Source organism: Mytilinidion resinicola (assembly GCF_010093595.1).
Source record: "Mytilinidion resinicola strain CBS 304.34 unplaced genomic scaffold BDZ99scaffold_9, whole genome shotgun sequence".
Lineage (NCBI taxonomy): Eukaryota > Fungi > Ascomycota > Dothideomycetes > Mytilinidiales > Mytilinidiaceae > Mytilinidion > Mytilinidion resinicola.
In genome coordinates this window covers 155927-174839 of record NW_022985445.1, presented here as the reverse complement: position 1 = coordinate 174839, position 18913 = coordinate 155927, and the positions used below count along the sequence as shown (strand labels likewise).

General features: G+C 51.2%; 5 protein-coding genes across 5 annotated transcripts; 3 read left to right on the top strand and 2 right to left on the bottom strand.

Moving 5' to 3' along the window:
• Positions 1-479: 479 nt before the first annotated feature.
• BDZ99DRAFT_442227 (uncharacterized protein) lies at positions 480-4959 on the bottom strand. Its single transcript, XM_033717803.1, has 2 exons — positions 2460-4959; positions 480-2076 (listed from the first exon to the last, which is right to left on the bottom strand). Exons 1-2 carry the CDS (start codon positions 4679-4681, stop codon positions 621-623), a joined length of 3678 nt encoding a protein of 1225 aa, XP_033576854.1. The 5' UTR covers positions 4682-4959; the 3' UTR covers positions 480-620.
• A 1233-nt stretch (positions 4960-6192) lies between these two features.
• BDZ99DRAFT_442222 (uncharacterized protein) lies at positions 6193-7610 on the top strand. Its single transcript, XM_033717802.1, has 5 exons — positions 6193-6345; positions 6397-6716; positions 6771-6887; positions 6938-7168; positions 7221-7610. Exons 1-5 carry the CDS (start codon positions 6248-6250, stop codon positions 7355-7357), a joined length of 903 nt encoding a protein of 300 aa, XP_033576853.1. The 5' UTR covers positions 6193-6247; the 3' UTR covers positions 7358-7610.
• Positions 7611-8115: 505 nt separating this feature from the next.
• On the bottom strand, positions 8116-8726 carry BDZ99DRAFT_299264 (uncharacterized protein). Its single transcript, XM_033714179.1, has one exon. It carries the CDS (start codon positions 8592-8594, stop codon positions 8160-8162), a length of 435 nt encoding a protein of 144 aa, XP_033576852.1. The 5' UTR covers positions 8595-8726; the 3' UTR covers positions 8116-8159.
• A 132-nt stretch (positions 8727-8858) lies between these two features.
• BDZ99DRAFT_498135 (uncharacterized protein) lies at positions 8859-10022 on the top strand (the record flags this gene model as incomplete). Its single annotated transcript, XM_033723559.1, has 2 exons — positions 8859-9271; positions 9327-10022. 2 exons carry the CDS (start codon positions 8859-8861, stop codon positions 9523-9525), a joined length of 612 nt encoding a protein of 203 aa, XP_033576851.1. The 3' UTR covers positions 9526-10022.
• Positions 10023-15689: 5667 nt separating this feature from the next.
• On the top strand, positions 15690-16007 carry BDZ99DRAFT_476128 (uncharacterized protein; the record flags this gene model as incomplete). The annotated part of the gene is made up of 1 exon (XM_033722040.1): positions 15690-16007. One exon carries the CDS (start codon positions 15690-15692, stop codon positions 16005-16007), a length of 318 nt encoding a protein of 105 aa, XP_033576850.1.
• Positions 16008-18913: the final 2906 nt, after the last annotated feature.

The following is an 18913-nucleotide window of genomic DNA, read 5'->3' as shown; positions in this document are numbered from 1 at the left end:
CATTTTTCAAAGTAGGGAACCCCATCTTCAAACTTCTCATTCTTTTCCAGCCACTTTTCCAGCCGGGTTACGAGCGCTCGTAGCCCTTCATCAACCGTGTATTCCTCCAGGTGTTCGGGCATAAGGGGAACGCGGGGTAGGATGCTCGATCTGGAACGGATTTTTAGCGATAGACTGCTACGTAGAAAGATATATGTTTACTTACTGTTGCAGACCAGATGTATGCAGGATAGGTTGTGCTGTCAGTGAGGGGCATTCCGAGGCGTCTATTAAGCTAAGCCCCCGGGCTCTTTAAGGAAACTATTCCTGTAGCTTAGCTGTCTCCCGAGGTAGGATACTAGCTGGCGAATGGGAAGGGGATACGACGGTGCGGCGGGCTTGGTAGGGCGGGGCATGCATGGGGTGGATGCAAGGCTCCTGTGGCTTAGGTACCGTGTGGTTTAGATATACCGGGTCTTCTCGACAGGTGGCCATCGATCACAGGTATCAAAAGATTCGGTTAGCAGGGCATTCAGGTTAGCGATATCGGCATGGGATTGTCTGGATCACTCATTTTCGTGATATTCCCACTAGCTACGGCTTTGGTATCGTCGATGGCCGATGAGATGGTCAGGAGGGAATCAGCCCTGAAACACCCACTCCTCATCATCGAGCTCCGCCCACCGTCCCAACCCCGGTGTCGAGGGCTCAGGATCCTTCTTCCCACCCCCATCACTCCCCTCACCACCGCCAACACCGTCAACGGGAACTCCACTCTCCTCAGCAACAGCCGCACCCCCATCCTTCCGCTCACCCAGCTTACCTCCCTCCCCACCCGCCGCCTCATTAACCCCAGCATCCCCCCCTTCCTTCGCCTCCCACACCTCCTCCTCCCTCTCCCAATCCTCCACCACCTCGACCTCCTTCTTCCCACCCACCCCGCCCCGCCGCGCAAGCACCGTAAACCGCCCACTCCCACCTCCTCCAAAGCCCCCCGCCGCCTTATACAGCCTAGCAGCGCCTCCAGCCCCCGCCCTCCCGCCCCTCGCAGCGACCTGGCTCCACCCTGCGCCCGGCCCCGCATCCGCCTCTCGCCTATGCACATTCAGACTAGAATCCAGACGCACGAGCTGCAAGCTCCCCAATCCGTGCGCTTTCACCACCTTCAGCAACGCGGGTTTCAGCGCCGTGAGGCTGGCTTCGACGTCGCGTTCCGAGTTCGCAAACTGGTTCGAAGCCGTGTGCGAGGGCGTGAGCGCGACCTCCTCGCTAGGCAAGAAGGCGATATCGAAGTGCATCCTGTGCTGCTCGAGTTCCGGGCGGATCGTAGCGCGGAGTTCCTCGATAGTCAAGCCGAAGCGCGGGTTGGAGAGGAGGAAGCCGTTGTAGGGTTCGCCTAGCAAGTTGCTCTTTTTCAGGCCAGAGGGGGCCGTTGGGGGAGGCGCGATGTTAGCCGTCGAGACACCTAGCGTGCGTTGAGTTTGGCGGATGCGCGCGCATTCGGCGAGTGTTTTCATGGGCGCGGTGACGAAGCGGGGGGTTTTGAAGATGGCGACGTGGCGGTGCGGCTCCGGGTCCATGCTCTCGCTGTCGAAGCCGAAGTCTTCGGCTAAAGCGTGCAGGAAAGCGCGGTAGGAGGAGGGCATGGGTTTGAACCTCAGCCGGCGCTCTGCAGGATCGGCGGCGAAGATGCGGAGGTCCTTCTCTTGCGCAGAGGCCCATTGCACGTTGTCTTGGTAGAGTTTGAGCGTTTCTGTGGAGTAGGGCACATGGTCGTCTGCATGCGCAGCCTGGTCGATATTCAACGCGATTGCGAGCTTTCGATTACGCTCGAGGCGAGCGCATTCGTCGTCACATTTGAGAGATTTGGTGATATTGCCTCCGGAAGCCTTCGAGGCACCGCATTTTGTCTCTTGCTTGATACGCTGGCAGTCGCAGGTGACGAAGATTTTGTGCTGGCAAGGTTTGTCTTCCTTGCACGGATATGGGGAATGGCAGGGTGCGAGGCAGGCGTGACCGCAGGTAGGAAGTTCTTTGCCGCAGGATTGCTGGCAAGGCTCTTCGCATTGGCCTGGGGTGTGACATTGCTTTTGGCATCTGTCTTAGGTTAGCAAGCTGTATGTGAATGAAAATGCCTGATCATAGATCCATGTACATCGCTCTGCCAATGCCCGAGATGACCCCGCCAGTTTTGGGGATTTCAAAATCATGAAATTCCCACTCGTTTCGATTTCCGAAAACTCATCGAGGCGTTTCAGACATCTGCGGACAAGCGTACGCAGGTCATTCAGCATGATGACTTCCCCTCCTTTTCAGATACCCGAAATGCATCGGAGTCCTTTAGACAGCTGTAGCCGTACGCAGACCTTTTAGACCGAGGAGAGTCCACCTTTTCCAGTCTTCCGAAAATGCATCGGAGAACGTCAGACGGCGACGGACAGGCGTACACGGATCCATCATGAAGCAAAAATATAACTTACTTATGCGCACCACACCTCAACTTTCTCCCACAAACCTCCCCACAACGTGCCTCTGTCCGCCAGCACGGTTGGTTCCTCATAGTATTTTTCCCACAAAGACACGTCTTCGTGGTCAGAAACGGACACTTCGGGCACTCCTCCTCATCTTGATGACAAGTATGCGCAACCTGTTGATGCCCACACGCTTTCGGCCGCTCGCACTGCCACCGACACGGGGGCGGCTTCGTACCGCAAGGCAACGGTGGGTGTAGAGTAGTTCTGCCACAATTACAAGAAACTTCGTCAAAAATAGCTTCGCGACAGGTTTCGCAGGGGCCTTTGTGGCAGAGCTGCTGGCAGCGGTGCAGCGGGTTTCCGCACTTCAATGCTCGGTCGCACGTCCGGGTGCAGATATGTTCGGCTTCAAAGCCATCATCGGGCCTACCAGCTGCATGAAGCGCACGAAGCTTCCGCTTGCTGGCCTGGCGGTCGGCTGCTTTGCGTTCGCCTGGGCAGCAACGTTCTCCGCACTCATGGCGACCGCAATTCAAGGTGACGCGGCAGACGCGGGTGCATTGGGGAGCTTCTTCGGTGCCTTGATGGCAGATGGTAGACGAAGTGGTGCGGCCGCAGCGGCAAATGATGGTGACCTTTTGAAGGCAAGGCTTGCACTCGTCTTGGTGGCAGAGCTGGACGCAATTGTGGCCACAGGGTAGTATTTTACCGCAAGGTTCCGCGCAATTGGGTATAGGATCCTCGCACTTCTGTCGGATCTTGTCTGAGATTTCCCCGAGTGGTGTCTTTCCGCAAGGGCAGAATGAGACAACATCCGGTGATCGAGGGCAATGTGTCGGCTCGGCGTCCTGTTTATGGCATGACTTCGAGCACGTGTGCTTCCCGCAATCGAACTCTCGGTCGCAAGTATTCGGACATTCGAACAATCCAATCCACTCCTCCAACACTTTTGATCCATCTTCAGCAACATGCGACCGAACGCTCTTTTCCTTCCACCCCTGTTCACAGCACAGTATGTCTTTTTCAACCTGTCCGCAGTAACAGCGAGCGGGAATGCGGACTTCACAGGCTCCACAAGGCCCTTCGTGACATGGTCTGTCGCAAACATGCTCGCCACAGGGCATAAGCTCACCGCAAGGCTCGCCACAGCTCCAGCCCGATTCGTAATTCGTATCCACGCATCGCTTTGTAGAAGTTTTCTTTCCGCAAAAGCAGGCTTGAGTGGGTCCCATATGAGCGCACGGAGGACAAGGCCCACTATGACAGATATTCGGGCAAGGATGTGGACATTTCTTGAGCAACCGCTGTCTGGCACAAGTTTGACCGCAGGAGAAGGGTGGCGTTCCCGGAAGAGGTCTCGGATCGACTTCTTTCTCGCACCAGCACGTGAACATCTTTGGCAGGTCATCCTTTGGAAGATTGCAGCCAGGGCATCTCCATTGCCGCGGTGGAGGCATTTCACCGTCCTGGGCTTCGCGGCGCGCAGCAGCAGAGCCTTCGTTGGTAGACCACTTCTTGATACAACTCAGATGGAAAACCGTCCAGCAAGTTCGACACGACCACACGCGGGAATTTCTCCGCACATCTTCGGTACAAATAGCGCACTCATAGTGACCGTTGTCAATATCCTCGTGTATTCTCGTTGAGATATCTGGCGCTTGTGACTTGGACATGCGACGCTTTCGGGGCAAGTTCTTCGCTCGACCTGAGTGGGCTTGGCCAGGTCGGAATTCAGGCGCATCGGCTTGCAATCCCGTGGGCCTTGATAGACCATTGGCGGTCCCCTGGCCCTCCGGTTCCTGCGTCAGATCGCCACCAAATTGACGTCGTCCACCAGCTGCCATACGGGACTGGTCTCCAAATCGCCCTCTTCCCGCATTATGATTGCCACCTCTGTCCCGACCTTGGGAGGCCCCGCGACCTCCTCTTCCTCTCCGCGATGGACCATGATTCTCGCTGGCAGAAGCGTCGGCGCTCGAAGGCTCGCTGGACGCGGGTTGTGATGGAGGAGCTACAGTCGCTGGCGTCAACGCTATGCCACCGCGGCCTCGCTGGGGTCCGCCTCGACCCCTCCTACCTCCCCGCTGTGGTTGTGCATTTTCAGGCTGATCGGCAGGTTGTGGCGGTGGTTTTCGATTCTTCGGTCGTCGTCGTCTCGTGTTTGGCTGGTCTGCAGGTCCGGTAGGTAGCTGTCCTGGAGGAGCTGCTGTCGCTGGAGTAGCGGACATGCTCTGATGAATATTGGTTCCGGCACCGTCTGAGATGGCACCGTGGGGTTCCAGCTTGTGCAAAGTGGAGGATACTCGTGTCGTTCGGATTTCGAGAGTCGGTTGGAGCGCCCTTGACTGTGGCAAGAGAGCGTACACTGTGAGGAATCTGGACACGCGAGAAGTTTGTGCTGGAATTAGTTGGAGGGGTAAAACTCGGATGCTTCGTAATGGATCTGACGAAGGGAACTCGCGCAGGCACCAATAAATATGGCCTGGTGAACGGTAAAGAAAGGGATGCTGGTGGGGAGTGGGAGAGAGTTAGTGGCGAGCAAATGTTCTTGAAGTGGTTCGTATATTTGGCCGCGGGCAGCAAGCGACGCTAGTATGCAAGCACAGCCGGCCTGAGGACTCAGAGCAGACGCAGTCACTGTGACTCACGCCCGGGCTTGCGCAGTAACTGTCGTCTCGTACACCCACCAGATCCGAGGCCGTGCAGTATGGAGGGGGAGTGGCAGCGGCGTGAATGCAGAATCTATAGATTTCCTGGTGTTGACTCGGCAGGAGACGCAGGCACGCGGGGCATGAAAAAGGTGGCACTCTATTCTACATGGGCAGATGGGTGTGTGTGCGTGTCTGCCACTGCTTGGGGTGCTTCAAAGCATTTTCAGAAATCTAAACGGGATAGAAAGTCTGCACTCTGGGCTATGTGGAGACTTGTTGAAGCACCTCAAGCAGTGCTAGACAGGTGCGCCTATGAGACAGCGTGGTTAATACCTATCAACAGAAAGTGGCAGTCCACAAAATCCATGAGGTGTGTATACACTCCAGCTGTGGAATTCTCAGCGTCCGGCTGATATTCGGGCACGTGATGGCTAGACACGTGATATATAGGTTTCTATACACGTGATGTGTAGATCTATACTAGGAGGCCTTCCTACTATAGATCTAGTTAATATTTAGGGCCGCACGGGCCCTCCCTACGTGTATATAGCCTAGCTAGATTCCTACATAGAATCGACGTCTTCTGTCCTCCATTCTTGTTATCACGTGATCGGAGTAATCACACAGCTGTTTCTGTGCTTATATACACTTATTTGGCACCGCGTGAGGTCCTCTAATACGCTATTGTTACGAAGGAGTTCGTTTTTTTTTTGAGCACGAAGCGAAAACGCATCACCAAATTCCAAGTGCCCTGGTGCACGCGTAGACCACCCACCACTTGAAATAAATTTCTAATGGACCTGCGGGATGCAGTTTTACATGCTTTGAAAAATTAGACCCTTTCGAAATATCATTTATCGTTGTGGTGGCCTCTATTCGCTGCCGAATTGGTCGTATCTTTCTGGGTGATTGCTCGAAAAAAGCGAATTCCTTCGTACTCATGAAATACCGGGTTTGGAGCGCCTGATAGCTCTCCGGGCCACCTTACAAAGGTAGACGGTATTGAAATGCTTGCGTGTGCCACCTTTTTCTGCCTAGCGTGGCAGGCGTCATCCGGCGCGTCGGCCGCCGGCGAAAGTGTTGTTCCAGCTCTCTTCATCGCGAACTGGGCCTCCTCCATCACCCCCATCACGATACCCAGCCATGGCAGTCCGATCACTCGGGGCGTTTGCCCTCGCATCTGCATGCGCCGTCTCTGCCTTCCAGAACACGTCTCCTTTCTTCCTGTTCTCCAACACCGAGTAGGCCGCCCAGAGCTCCTCCGCAGGCCTCAAGCTAATTACTTCTTCCAGCCAACTCCAGCCCTTCGATAACGCCAGCCCCCGGCTTCTCAGCGCGAACACGCTCAATTCCTATCTCAAGCGGTCACTCGCAGAATGTGCGCCATCGGGGACACCACATAACTACATCGTCGTCCACCAACTCGGCGCCTCCACATGCGACTATCAAGACGACAAGTCCACGCCCTACCTTTCCGGATGGCTGGACGGAAGCGATCCCCAGATCAAACAGAGCATAGTCGTGCCAGAGGTCGTGGGCCAGGTCTATCTAGAGACAATACAGATGACTATCGGCGAGAAATGCAAAGGAACATTTGAATGGATAAACATCAGTACGGGCCCTTCTTCCTATCCGCCTTGACGCTGAAGCTGATAAATATCTACAGAGGACCTGTCGGATCACACAGCTTACCAAACCAGGGTTAGCGGAAGCCCGCGAGTCATCACGATAGTGTTTCCCGCCCTCCCGGTGCAGGACTCTGCCGAGAAGCTCGCTGAGAACGGTTAGTTTCCTCACTCGTCACTATAAAGGCTGAAGCTAATAGCTACCTAGACGCTTTCCTCTCCGACTTCATCCACAACCACATGAAAGACGAGCAGTGGACTGTCATCTATGTGACAACGCCCAGAGATGGGCTTGAAGAGGTCGTGGCACAGACATACGAGATGGATGAACCTTTCCTAGGCACCACCAACATCGAATTAAAACGAGACGTCGACAGCCACGCGAATGAGAAGGTGCTGGAGGGCGGTCTTTTCGAGAAATACATGTTCCTTTCCCCAGGTACTTTCCACCTCTTATGCCTTACCATTCCAAGCTAATGCCGTCGTGATAGGTCTCTTCATGGGCCTTACAGCTGTCGTTCCCCTCTTCCTCATTCTATACGTCGGTATCACTGCTCTCACGAGCCTCGAAGTGTCGTACTTCGCTTTCAGCAAAGAAATGGGCCCGGCAGGGCAGAAGAAGCAATAGGAGATTGTGTATATTGTGTAAGGAAGGCTGTGTATGGGATTGGAGTCATGGCGCAGGTCTAAAGATCTACCGATAGTTATAGCGGAATGAATTGATTGGTTTCTGGAGACGAACGTGTGGATGGATGCATGATCGCCCTACCGGTCATCTAATCGGTGCACCTACACCTCTATTCCTACTCATTCATCGCTTCTCACACAGGCGCTAGGCCACACATCTCTGTGTTCGATACACTTCCAGTCATGAATTTCCCCATCGCGGATCTTACATCCTATCGTCCTACCGATCTTCCACCTCCTATGCGCTTGCTTTTCGCTCTCCCTCCGATATCACACGCCAGCGGCATCCTCAACTTCCGCGGTACGTAGTCATCTCCTCCTATTCGCTTCATTCCCCTATTACTCCCGCTATCACAAGCCATCGGCATCCTCAACCTCCGCTCGACGAAGTCATATCCCCTTTTCCCCCTCCTCTCATTCGCTTCTCATTCCTATTCCTTCCGCTATCACAGGGCATCGGCATCCTCCGTGCGACCTAGTCATCTTTCCCTATCCCCTCTTGCTATCCAACCCCCTTCTCTCCTTCCTTCGAGTATCACAAGCCATCGGCATCCGAACCTCCGCTCAACATAGTCATCTTCCCCTTTCCCCTTCCTCTCATTCGCTTCTCTTTCCTATTCCTTCCGCTATCACAAGCCATCGGCATTCCCAACCTCCGCGCGACGTGGCCATCCCCCTTTTCCCTTCCCCTATTTCTTCCGACATCACGAGCCATCGGTCTTCTCAATCTCCGCGCTGCGTAGTCACCCTGCCCCCTTCACATCCTCCCATTCGCTCCCTTCTCCTTTTTCCTCCGTAGTATCACACGCTCCCGGAACCCTCCATCTCCGCGCTGCCTCGTCATCCCCCTCCTTCTCTATTCCTATTCGCCCACTTCTCCTCGTTCCTCCGCTATCACACCCTCTCCCCCTCGTTGCCGTGTAATCTACGTGTCCTCCGCCGGCGAAACGCGGAACACCCGCGACCGATATCGGCGCACGCGGGCGTTTGGGGAGGCGCGCGGGAGGTATATAACACTGCCTTCCCCTCGAGTTGGGGGAGGGCGGAGACAGGCGGCAGAGGAGGAGAGGCAGAGGGAGAGGAAGAGGTTGGGGCTGCGGGGTCAAGCACTCTATATCATAGCCCGATGGAGGGAGGGTAGGGTGGGGAAAGGAAGACATCGTGGTGAACTCTGCCATGGAGAAGGTGCTCGTGTTGGTGGAGGAGGAGGTGGTGGGTGTTTGATCAAGATGCCGATGGGGATCAAGACATGGGTGGTGGGGAGAGTGTGGGAGTGTGTTAACCACACACGAATAGACCACAATGGAGAGGTGGGTGGTGGTGGTGTCGTTGACTGGCGAAGGAAAGATCGGAATGTTGGGGGAGGTTGGATTGGCTCTACCGCGTTAAACTCTACCAGGGGCTGAAAATATGGGTGGGTGTCTCGGATTTGGCGGTTTGGAATGAAAAGAAGGCGTATCACAATTGCATGGGGAGGTGTGGTATCGGAAGTCATCGGCGTAATCCTTCGATGTTGGGGGAGGCTTGGGTTTCATCACAAGGTTAGGAACCAAGGCGTGATGGGTGCTGTCCTGGACTCGGTTGTTTGGGAGCAAAATCGACCAATCGACAATACTATGGGGGCGCGGAGTCAACCAACTGACGCGATATCACCAACGGCTATGAAAGAATGTTCATGGGTCCTGTCCTGGAATCTGGCCTTTCCCAAGTCAAAACGCGATCCCAAAACACAGTATGGGGAAGTGTGGGATCATCGTAGCTGTGACCCGCTGATCATGTGGGTAGAGTTTGGGTTTCTGTCGCAATACTACACCAATTGGCCAGGAATGATGGGTGCTAGGGACAGCATTGAACAGTGCGTATATTCATGCTGGTGGAGTTCGGGCTTGCTCTAAACAACTACTGCCAAGATTCGACATGGCTGAGGTGCTGAGATCGGGGTTTTGGAACCAAAAAGCACCAAATGAGAAGCTGATGGGGAGGCGGGATCAAAAGACGATGTGTGGTAGGATCATGTGCGCGCAGCTTGGTTCTGTTGCAATAACAGCAGCTTGTAAGGAATTATGGGTGCTGTTCCCGACTTTGGTCTATCAACAAAACCGATACTGAAATAGGCCGATGTTGGTGGAGTTGGGACTTGTCAAACACGTCCAAATTTTTCATGATGGCTGTGCCCTGCACTCGGTCGTTTGAACCAATCTAGAAACTGGTGCAGATTATGGAGAGGTGTGGAATCAGCCATGGCTGCACTGATGGCCATGTAAGTAGAGCCTGGTTCTGTCAAAAACTCTGTTTACCGAGAAGCGCAATGGATCCTGTCCTCGGCCTTCGTCTTCTCACCAAGCGGCGAAAAGGAGTTTTCCATGTTATCAGAGTTGGGACTTGCTAAACCGAACCGTCCTTATCGTCGTATGGCTGTGCCCTGAACTCGCTCGTTTGGGGCCAAATCAGGAACTTAGTGGGCATATGGAGAGGTGTGAAATCAACTGGCCCCGCACTACCAGCAAAATGGGTAGAGCCTGATTCCGTCAATAACCAAGCTCACTGGATGTTATGAATGCTGTCCCCGGCTTTAGTCCCATCAACTACAGAATATCGTAAAGTGCATGTTAGCAAAGTTAAGACTTGCCAAACCAAATTGATGTTACAGTACCAAGACATAAGTTTAAGCACTCCTTGCAAATGCTTGGGGTACCCCGACAGGCTTTCAAAACTCCACATACGATGTCAAGGCCAACGCAGTGGATATTAGATTATCTTTTGGCGACGCTATTACCTGCTAGTTGGGGTACTCCTAACAGTGGCGTCGATTGAGCAAAAGTGGAGCCGGAACTGCGATAAATGCATGTGCCCGAACTTATGACCTAGTACTGTACCGTTATATGGATGTGGCCTGCACTCGGTTGTTTGGGGCCAAATCAGAAACCGCTCAGGTTTATGACGAGGTGTGCAATTAAACAAAGCCGTGCGTCCGCTTAAGTGGGTAGAGCTTGGTTCCATCGAAAACTAGTTGCGGAACGAGCTATGAGTGCTGTCCCCGGCTTTGGTCCTATCAACTAGAAGCAGTCTTGTCTGCATGTTGGCTAGGTTGAGTCTTGTCAAACTACCCCAGCAATGTATGTCATGAGTGTGTCCAGAACTCAGTCGTCCAACACCATAACACGACTAAAGTGGATATTACGGAGAGCTGGGGCATCAAAAGCATGTGGATGGCAATTTATGTGGGCGGATTGTGAAGGCTATTGCAACATAATCAAGCATCAAATGATGGGCGCAGTCTTGGACTCGGTAGTTTGGACTCAACTTGGGCCACGAACCAGATGAATGGGGAGGTGTAGTCTCGCCCTCGCTCTAGCGTAATCACCATGTGGGTCGAGATGGATTCTATCCAAAAATTCCTCTCCTGGAATTTTATGGCCGACGTCCTGGAGTTGGTTGTTCTGGGAGCCAAACTACCGGGTCTCTTTGATACTAGGGGGTTGTCGTGCAAAACCAGCAGAAAACAATGGCTAATGTTGGTGGAGGTGGTGTTCCATTACAAACGTATCCTGAACTCTGGTTATGAGCGCTGTCCTGAAGTGGTTGATTGGCCGGTCAAAAGTCCGAAAATGTGCACTAATGGAGACGGGGTTGTTGAGCGACCTCCTCCTCACTTCTCGAAGTATTTAGGCACACACCGAGCTTTCGGCTCGTCACATCGCCGTATGGTACCCTTCTATGACATCGTTCGACGTACAGTTTAAAGCATCTAGACCAAATCAAGATTCTCCCACCGTCAAATCATGCGGTGATTGTACACAAACCCTTGCCCAATGGTATGAGTCCGGTACACACTCTAGGACGCCATTAAAGCGGTTCCACAGTTATGACCTAGGAGGGTGGGTGTGCGTGGAATCAACTTTGGAGCCGTTGCAACCGTTACCGTAGGCTACAACGTTACGCTATAAGACACCTGATAAGTGCTATCTTAGAGTCTGAGATTGGTTGGTTTGAGAATCAAAATCCGCATTCCAGAATCTGCTATGGGAAGAGAGTTGTCGATTAAGAGAACGTTTAAGATTTGATGTGTATGGAGGTTGGCTTCTATCACGCACCCATCGATAAATATCGTGAACTAATACCCATAATGTGCTAAGACTAGCCCTTCCGGAATTCTAGTCCATTATGGCACGAAGTTATGGAGGCGGTGCCGGGGTCTTATTGGTTAACAGCTAGGGTTAGTGGATCTGTGGGCGGAGTTTGGGTTTCGCTATCATAATGTACTAGAAAAACACTTTATGGGTACTTTCCTCGAGTTTAGTCGTTCAGCAGGTCTAATGCTTTTGCAGGCAGGACGACGGGACGGATTTGTCGACCAAAACCAAGTCCGATCACTCACCAATGCGAGGGGACTACGGATTCTCGTGCAAACAGCACGGCAACGACACTTTGAGCGGTCATGTCCTGGCGTCGGGTCCTTCGAGAATCGGGAAGTCAAGACCCGTTATACGCATAATAAATATGGAGAGTACAGCTTACTTCGTCATTCTGTCCGCAGCAACCGGTATAGGTTCAGGAGGCATGTTTTTGCCCGCTCTCTTGCGTCAGTCATTATGTTATAGGGCAAAAAGACCATCGAACAATAACAACTCTCATGTGCCCTCCGATCACACTTGAACCACTCAATCTTACCCTAGGCAACCCAATCTAAATTTATGTACCAACTCATCGATGGGCGGAAGTTGTGTAAACGCGTATCCACCAGCGGTTCGTGTGAGCAGGACTCTGATCTGGGTACAGAATAGTGCCACATCAATGCACAATGCCATGGAATTTTCCGGGCCCTTCGGGGTCAGAAATCACAAGTGAGCACAGGTCAATGGAGAGGACAACGCCTCGATCAAATTCCAAAAGCTCCAAACCCATGTTCGTGCCCATCCTCCTTGGCCTTAAGTTCATTACTCTGTTCGGGAATTGGCAATGCCGTGGAAGCTCCTCGGTACTTCGATATCGAAACAAACTTTCCGCATTTGCAATGGAGTGAGCATTTCGGCGACTAACGGCTACGGGTTCTCAGAGTATGTCAGAGTCGCTCTACCTTGTTCCAAACATACACGTCATACCACCAATGTGGTGTCTTGGCAGAGTGAGGTCGTTTTAAAATCCGTTTGCGGAGATCTCTATGTAGACTTATAGTACGTGAAGAGTAATATCGCCCAATATTAGTAGAAACACGACCGCTCGTTGAGCGATGTTGGGATCTGAAACTCCGCAATCTCCGCTGGTATGTGGCCGCTTGGAAGGATTGGGAAGTTCTAGATGTCAATCTCCGGCAAATCACTAAAAGATGAGGGGGATTGTGGTCCTCGCTTCCAAATACAAGCTGAGTCCTAGGTATGTTGGCGTGATTTGGATCCTTCTAAAAGGCATGTTTGAAGCACGCATATGGTCTCTTAAGGATCCACCCTTTTTAAAGCTACCTCTGATATGAACTTGGACTTTGACTGAAGATGGGGTAGAGCTTTGGGAACTGCCTTGAAAACGTGACACAGAAACGGTCGATGGAGCTTGGACTAACAGCAACATAGTGCCCAATGACAGCACGCCATGAGGTGCCTTGAGAGAATTGGGCGGTTTCGAAGTCAACTCCCTGCAAACAGTAGTCTGACGAGGAGGGTGTGGCCGAGTATCTTCCAACATGCAATCAGACAGTCACTGATGCGGTGCACGCATGGCATACCATGGAATTGGATGTCGTCGTGTAGTGTCGAGGAAGAGAAGAAGAGTTTCGGAAATCAAGCAGTTCAGTTCTAACAGTGATAAGGAGATTGATGGGGACCGTCTTCTAAATTCAACTCTGCAACACCGCCCATATGGCTTGGCCGAGGGCGTTCATCCTCATAAGATATGAGTCTCCCAGTGGTGTTGTGTAAGAGCTGGTTCAACTTCGGAGCAAACATTAATGAAGACATCCCCCATGGATAGGGGAATTTTCGACCAACCCGCAATATATGGTAGCTCAAACTGGTGTAGATCGTGTTTTGTTATAGCAGACCATGCTAGCAACGAATGTGGTTTCTTGGAAAGGCCAGCTCGTTGACGGATTCAACTAAATGGCATCCACTCTCTTACGAGCACGTCTTATTTCCACCCACTACGATCTTGCTTCAAAACGTGCAGCGTACCTTGTCAAAAACGGAGAACCAGGCTACTTCATGCAGTCGGCATCTTGGACGCGCTGGGTGCTTTTTAGGGTCAGCATCTACGCCCTCAGAATCCAGGACCATGGACCTTTACGAACCCCGGCCGGTAGATATCTATATATACCCAGCTAAAAGATAATTACACGGACGTCCTCCTGGTCTGAGAGCAGCTGTCATGCTGGTAGAACTTTATAGTCCGTCCCTAAAGCTGAATATCAAAGTACGATGAACTATGGCAATTTCCTGGGCAAAGCGTTAGAACGTTGGCGCCAACTTCGTAAGTCGAAAGGAGTCATAAAATCAGAGTTATCGCCCAAACACATCCTAAATCAGCTACATACGGGAGGCTTTCCACTAGTTGGAACGATTTCAGACTGTGAGCATATTGTGGCCATGAGTGTTCCCGTGGCGCATCTTTCGCTTGTCTCAAAGTTAAAGTCACGCGCGTGGGTCCGAGATCAGCTAAACACGATGCCAAGTTCAAGGACATGGAGACTAAGCTACCTCTTCACTGGCCCGCTATCTAGCAGCTAGGCCATTCCAGCCAGTGCTATTCAGCGTCCAAAAGTGTGCCTCGCGTGACTCTATTGCCGCTGCGCTGCGTGTGGGGTAACGCAGTCACATGTCGGATGCTTTTTTTATACAGGTCATCACCGACCGCCGAGAAGATATTATCAGCGCTGTCTATACTTTGGGTTTGGTTGAAATTGAAACGCGCTTCATTTCATGAGTGCTCCTTGGTGGACTGTTTTGGGGTTTCTAGTTCAACACGTTTCAAAACGTCTACTATGGGACCGAAGTCGTCAACGAGAAATTCCTCGACCAGCACAACGATGTCTGCCGAGCTCCCTCTTTGGCCACAATCCTCTGTGGCTTCACCTTTTGGGCGAATTCTTCGCAACCCTTTTTGACTTGCAAACTCCAACTCGGTAGTCGCCGTGGAATACGTGAACGAGGCGACCATCAAAAACGTTTTGGCGGCTCTCACGCTGATTTTGACTGGCTGTTCCATCGAACCTTAGAGAGCGTAGTGCAGTACGATCTCAAAGTCGATCTCTTGGTAATACTAGTAGAATGGGACCAGAGTTCTCGAGACAATTAGCTCAATGGCGTAAATATTGCTGGTGCCAGAGCATGATCACAAAATTGGCGGCTCTGATACAATGAGTGCATTCCCAACTAAGTCCTGTGGAGGTTTGACGTCAATATCTCCAAGGATGCCGTCGAATGATCCCGAAGCTGTCGAACTTTCCTAGCTATCCTAAACATGTCGATTGCACTTTGAGCTTGGTTATACCGCCAGGTTGGTGTCCATTATGGTGGGATGTTCCTTGGCGGACTTCTCTATCTATCCGAAATTGAAGTAGTCAAGTCAATGTATCATGGCGTCGATCAAAAATCAAAGGAGATAATGTTGGGTGGCTTGGTATCTCTCGCGACTTCGTTTCATGGAGAAGTATGGGTGCCCCCATTTTAGAATTCAGGGTATAGTTTGAATCAAGTGCCGATAGGACTCTTCGTATCGCGACGAAGCTGGCGACCAAAGAGGGAATACATGTCGGAGGGACATCGCTTTTGGTTCTTAGGTGGATTCTTCAAAGTCTATGGCCGCTTTCCTCAGCAGGGTGCTGTATATTTCCAACGTTAAAAACTCTATGAAGAAAAAAAGCTATGGGAGTAGCGGTTTCCGGTCAATCAAACATGTCAGCACCATGGGCCACGTCTGTGGGGCTCCGATCTCAGATATAATGTTATTTCGCGTCGGTGCCTCCGTAGAGGAGATTGGTTGTTTAAGATAGCCAGCCACTATAGGAGTTCTTTCCATGCTGTTAACGGAGCGGAGGTTGGAATGGGGAATAGGTTCTATTAATGTAGTATCGGTTCGCTTCAGATTTACAACAACAAGCCGCTCTTCATGCAACTGGGTGCTTTCGATTTGGAGGGTTTAGATTTCGAATCGAATATCGCCTGTGCTACTTGGAATATGTGAATCGGTACAACGGCCGTCTTCGAAACCTCCACCGTTTTGATCCATGCTGCCAGATCACTAGGTTGGGTGATGCTGATAACGCTCGAAGCAGAGGTCCTAGCATGTGGCGGAGTGTTCTAGTGCGTGGAAATCGACATCATAAAGAGGATTTCTTTTGTCTTTATGGGGGCAGTTCTAAGGGCACGGTCGTCCTGTCGAATAAGAGCAAGGGGAACAGCATGAGAAAAAAGCCGAGTGCGCCGGGTACCTCGTCGTCGCTTGCGAGAGAAGATGCGGAATGGATCGTGGAGGACTTTGAGGAGAATAATGCAGAAGTGCCGTTGAGCGATCTCCATACCATTACGTTCACGAGCGTAGTGACTAAGGCGGCGTTGGAGAGTGTGGGCTTAAGTGGCGCATTGGGTATTGAAATGAAGTAGAGCAGCAAGGTTCCAATATTGGATACGATGGAGAGTGATGCGTTGGTGCAGATTACTCAGAAGTGGGTATGTGACATAGTTCAGGGATGTGGTCGGCGTGAAATGCTGAGAGAACGCTGCAACTTTTAATTTACGAAACTCCTTGTGGACCAAAAGCAGAGCAGTCAAAGATAAAATGTCTATGAGTGAGTGTATCCGCGGCCCAAATACAATGTGTGCAACTTTTATGAAACGTGGCTTAGGGTTGGGATGCCAGTTACCAGTGTCCAGGCATCGTCTCTTCCAGGAGAAATAAAGGCAGTCCGTGAAAAGAAGATTGCTGAAAGACTTGGCCCGCTATCAAAATGCAAGTGGTACTACACAGCTCATGAACGCATGACAAGTCGAGTTGGACAAAATACTCAGCTTGCTGCGTAGACTAGTGCAATTCAACAAACAATGCGCCTCGGATTGGCCCGTTCAGTAATTGCATCATTGTTCTAATCTATGGGTATACCTTTGTCCACACTATCCTGACGTAGAGACTATGTGCTGGCGTCCGGGATTCAGGAGCTCAAAGCAGCCCACATGTGAGAGTTCCTTGGCGTAGTTCGCGCCAGCGTGAGCGGATTAGTCGGCCTTGTATTCGTTCCATCACTCAAAAAGTATGGAAGACCACTATAGGCAGGATGAGTTGAAAATCATCGCACCTAAAAATGATAGAGGACCCATGGTCTCTCCTCTGCACATTCGGTTTGGATCATCCAGACTCATAATATTTGGAGACAACAAATACGCAAGATCCCCAGGAACATGTCAAGGAATAGACATCGCGCAAAATTCATGCAAAGCGTTAAGGCTGCAATGCAACCTCCCCTCAACGTGAATATCGATCCTCTATCTACAGACAGTATGGCAGAAGCTACCATGATCTGCTTTGGCATTTCTTTGACCATCCACGCAAAGTAGACAACACCCAACCAACATCAACCCATGGGTGGCTTTTGTCTCCAAGTTTTGCAAATGCGATACTATGTAGATTCTGTCCTGGATACCAAATCACGGAATTCCCACTGAGCATGAAAGCTGGCCCTTAACAAAAAGAGAGTATCTACAAATGTCGCCATGGGTGGTGCCTGAAATCGAAAACACCGAGGACGTCTGCTTGCGGCCGCTCAGAGTTCGTCCGTGGGCGCATGAGTTTGCCTTTCGATTGAAATCAATACGGGAAAGCACAGTTATGATCTCACGCAGGAACAAGAAGTTACCAATGAAGAGCTAATGTGGTCGCGGGTCTCTGGACTTGTCCTTGGCTATTCTAACGGATGAAGCACACAGTGTTCTAGTATCCTGGGAAGATAAGCCCCTACCAAGAATATTGAGGTACATTTATTCCGATACAAAACAAGATAATTGCAGTCCATACCATGTGCGCGTTTTTTCTTGGATTTGGGGGGCTTGCAATTAGTTCAAACCGTTAGTCTTATAATATCTTTCACGGAAGTCAGCACCGATGCGGCGGATGGTGTCGGGATTCTCGAATCCGTTTTCCGATACGTCTTGGACGAGTTTCACCGGAGGGACCTTCGAGATTAGAGTTCTCCGGTACGCTATGAGACTGGGGACGTGTTTTGGTCTCCTCGGCGAACATGCCTACATCTACAGAAGAGGATGTATATGTTCTCCTGATTCGACGGAAGACCTAGCCTGAAAAAATATGGCGGCCTAACTTGCCAACACGGTGGTGAGCAAATTCATGGGTGACTCTGGATCAGTAACCTCTGTGGTTGAAGAGGAATGAGTGCTGCACTCTCAACCAAAGGACAGCATAGAGACATAGGATCGCCGTTTGGTAGTGGACCAAGTATTGGAAACTGTGGTTTCTTTCCTCATGGCTGGCCAAAGAACAGGCCTGCATTATTCTACGCTTCCTCAGTCTTGAGAAAATGTTTTGCATCAACTGGCATATGTGGCCCTAGTTGGTGATAGCAAACATAGCCGTAGGTCTAAGAATACATCGGCCGCCAAAGCAATACAGAATGTGCAAACATGCTCCTATTTGTACGATGTTCTGATTCTGGAGCAAAACTGGAACAAACCCTATCGGAAGTTCCGTTAGGGGTATTATCGAGTCTACTCGAACATACTTAGGAGTAGTATTCATGGTTTGCTGATCCACCAAGCGTTCTCACCAATAATCACAATTCTGGAATCAACCAAGGTACAAGAATCCCACATGGAAAGTGGGTTTCTTGCTTTTCTCCCACCTAGCTGAGAGAAGCGCTCCGGAATTTCTTTGAATCAACAAACCATGAGACCTGGGGCAAGAATATGGGTTGTTGGCCGTGGTCGTTCACCATTGGTGTTGCAGCATATGCAGGTCTCCTGTCACTGATAACAGAGAGTCGCCTGGCGAGGCCTTGGTTGCCTTTGTCGACGATCAAGAAATGGCGAAACGTAAAATGGTGCAGCGTTGTGGGGTCGCTGTCGCTCCATGGAGTGAAACGAACGGAACATGAATGAAATACACTTTTGAGTGGGACCATACCAAGTCGGTTCAGGAGCTTCTGCCACAATTCAATCGCGAATCCTTATCATACTTCTCACTATAGTGTTGTGGTGGTTACAAACGACCGTATAAGGGAGGCAATGGAGCTCTCCCCTCATATCTGCATCGAACACCAACCCAGGCATGGTGTGGAGGGCATTTTCTGTTCCCAAATTAGAGCTTTTGGGAGACTAATGTGCGGTTACGGCAATCCAGAGTAAGTGCACATATGAAATTAATGGTACGAAGTATTTTCTTTTCCTGAGTCCAAAAACGTCGCTTTGGCATTTCATGGAAGGAAGCCTCTTCGGCGCTTCGACCTAGAATAACGAGATCGTCTTTAGGGATATCACTAGCCAATGTGCTCCTCTGGAAGTCG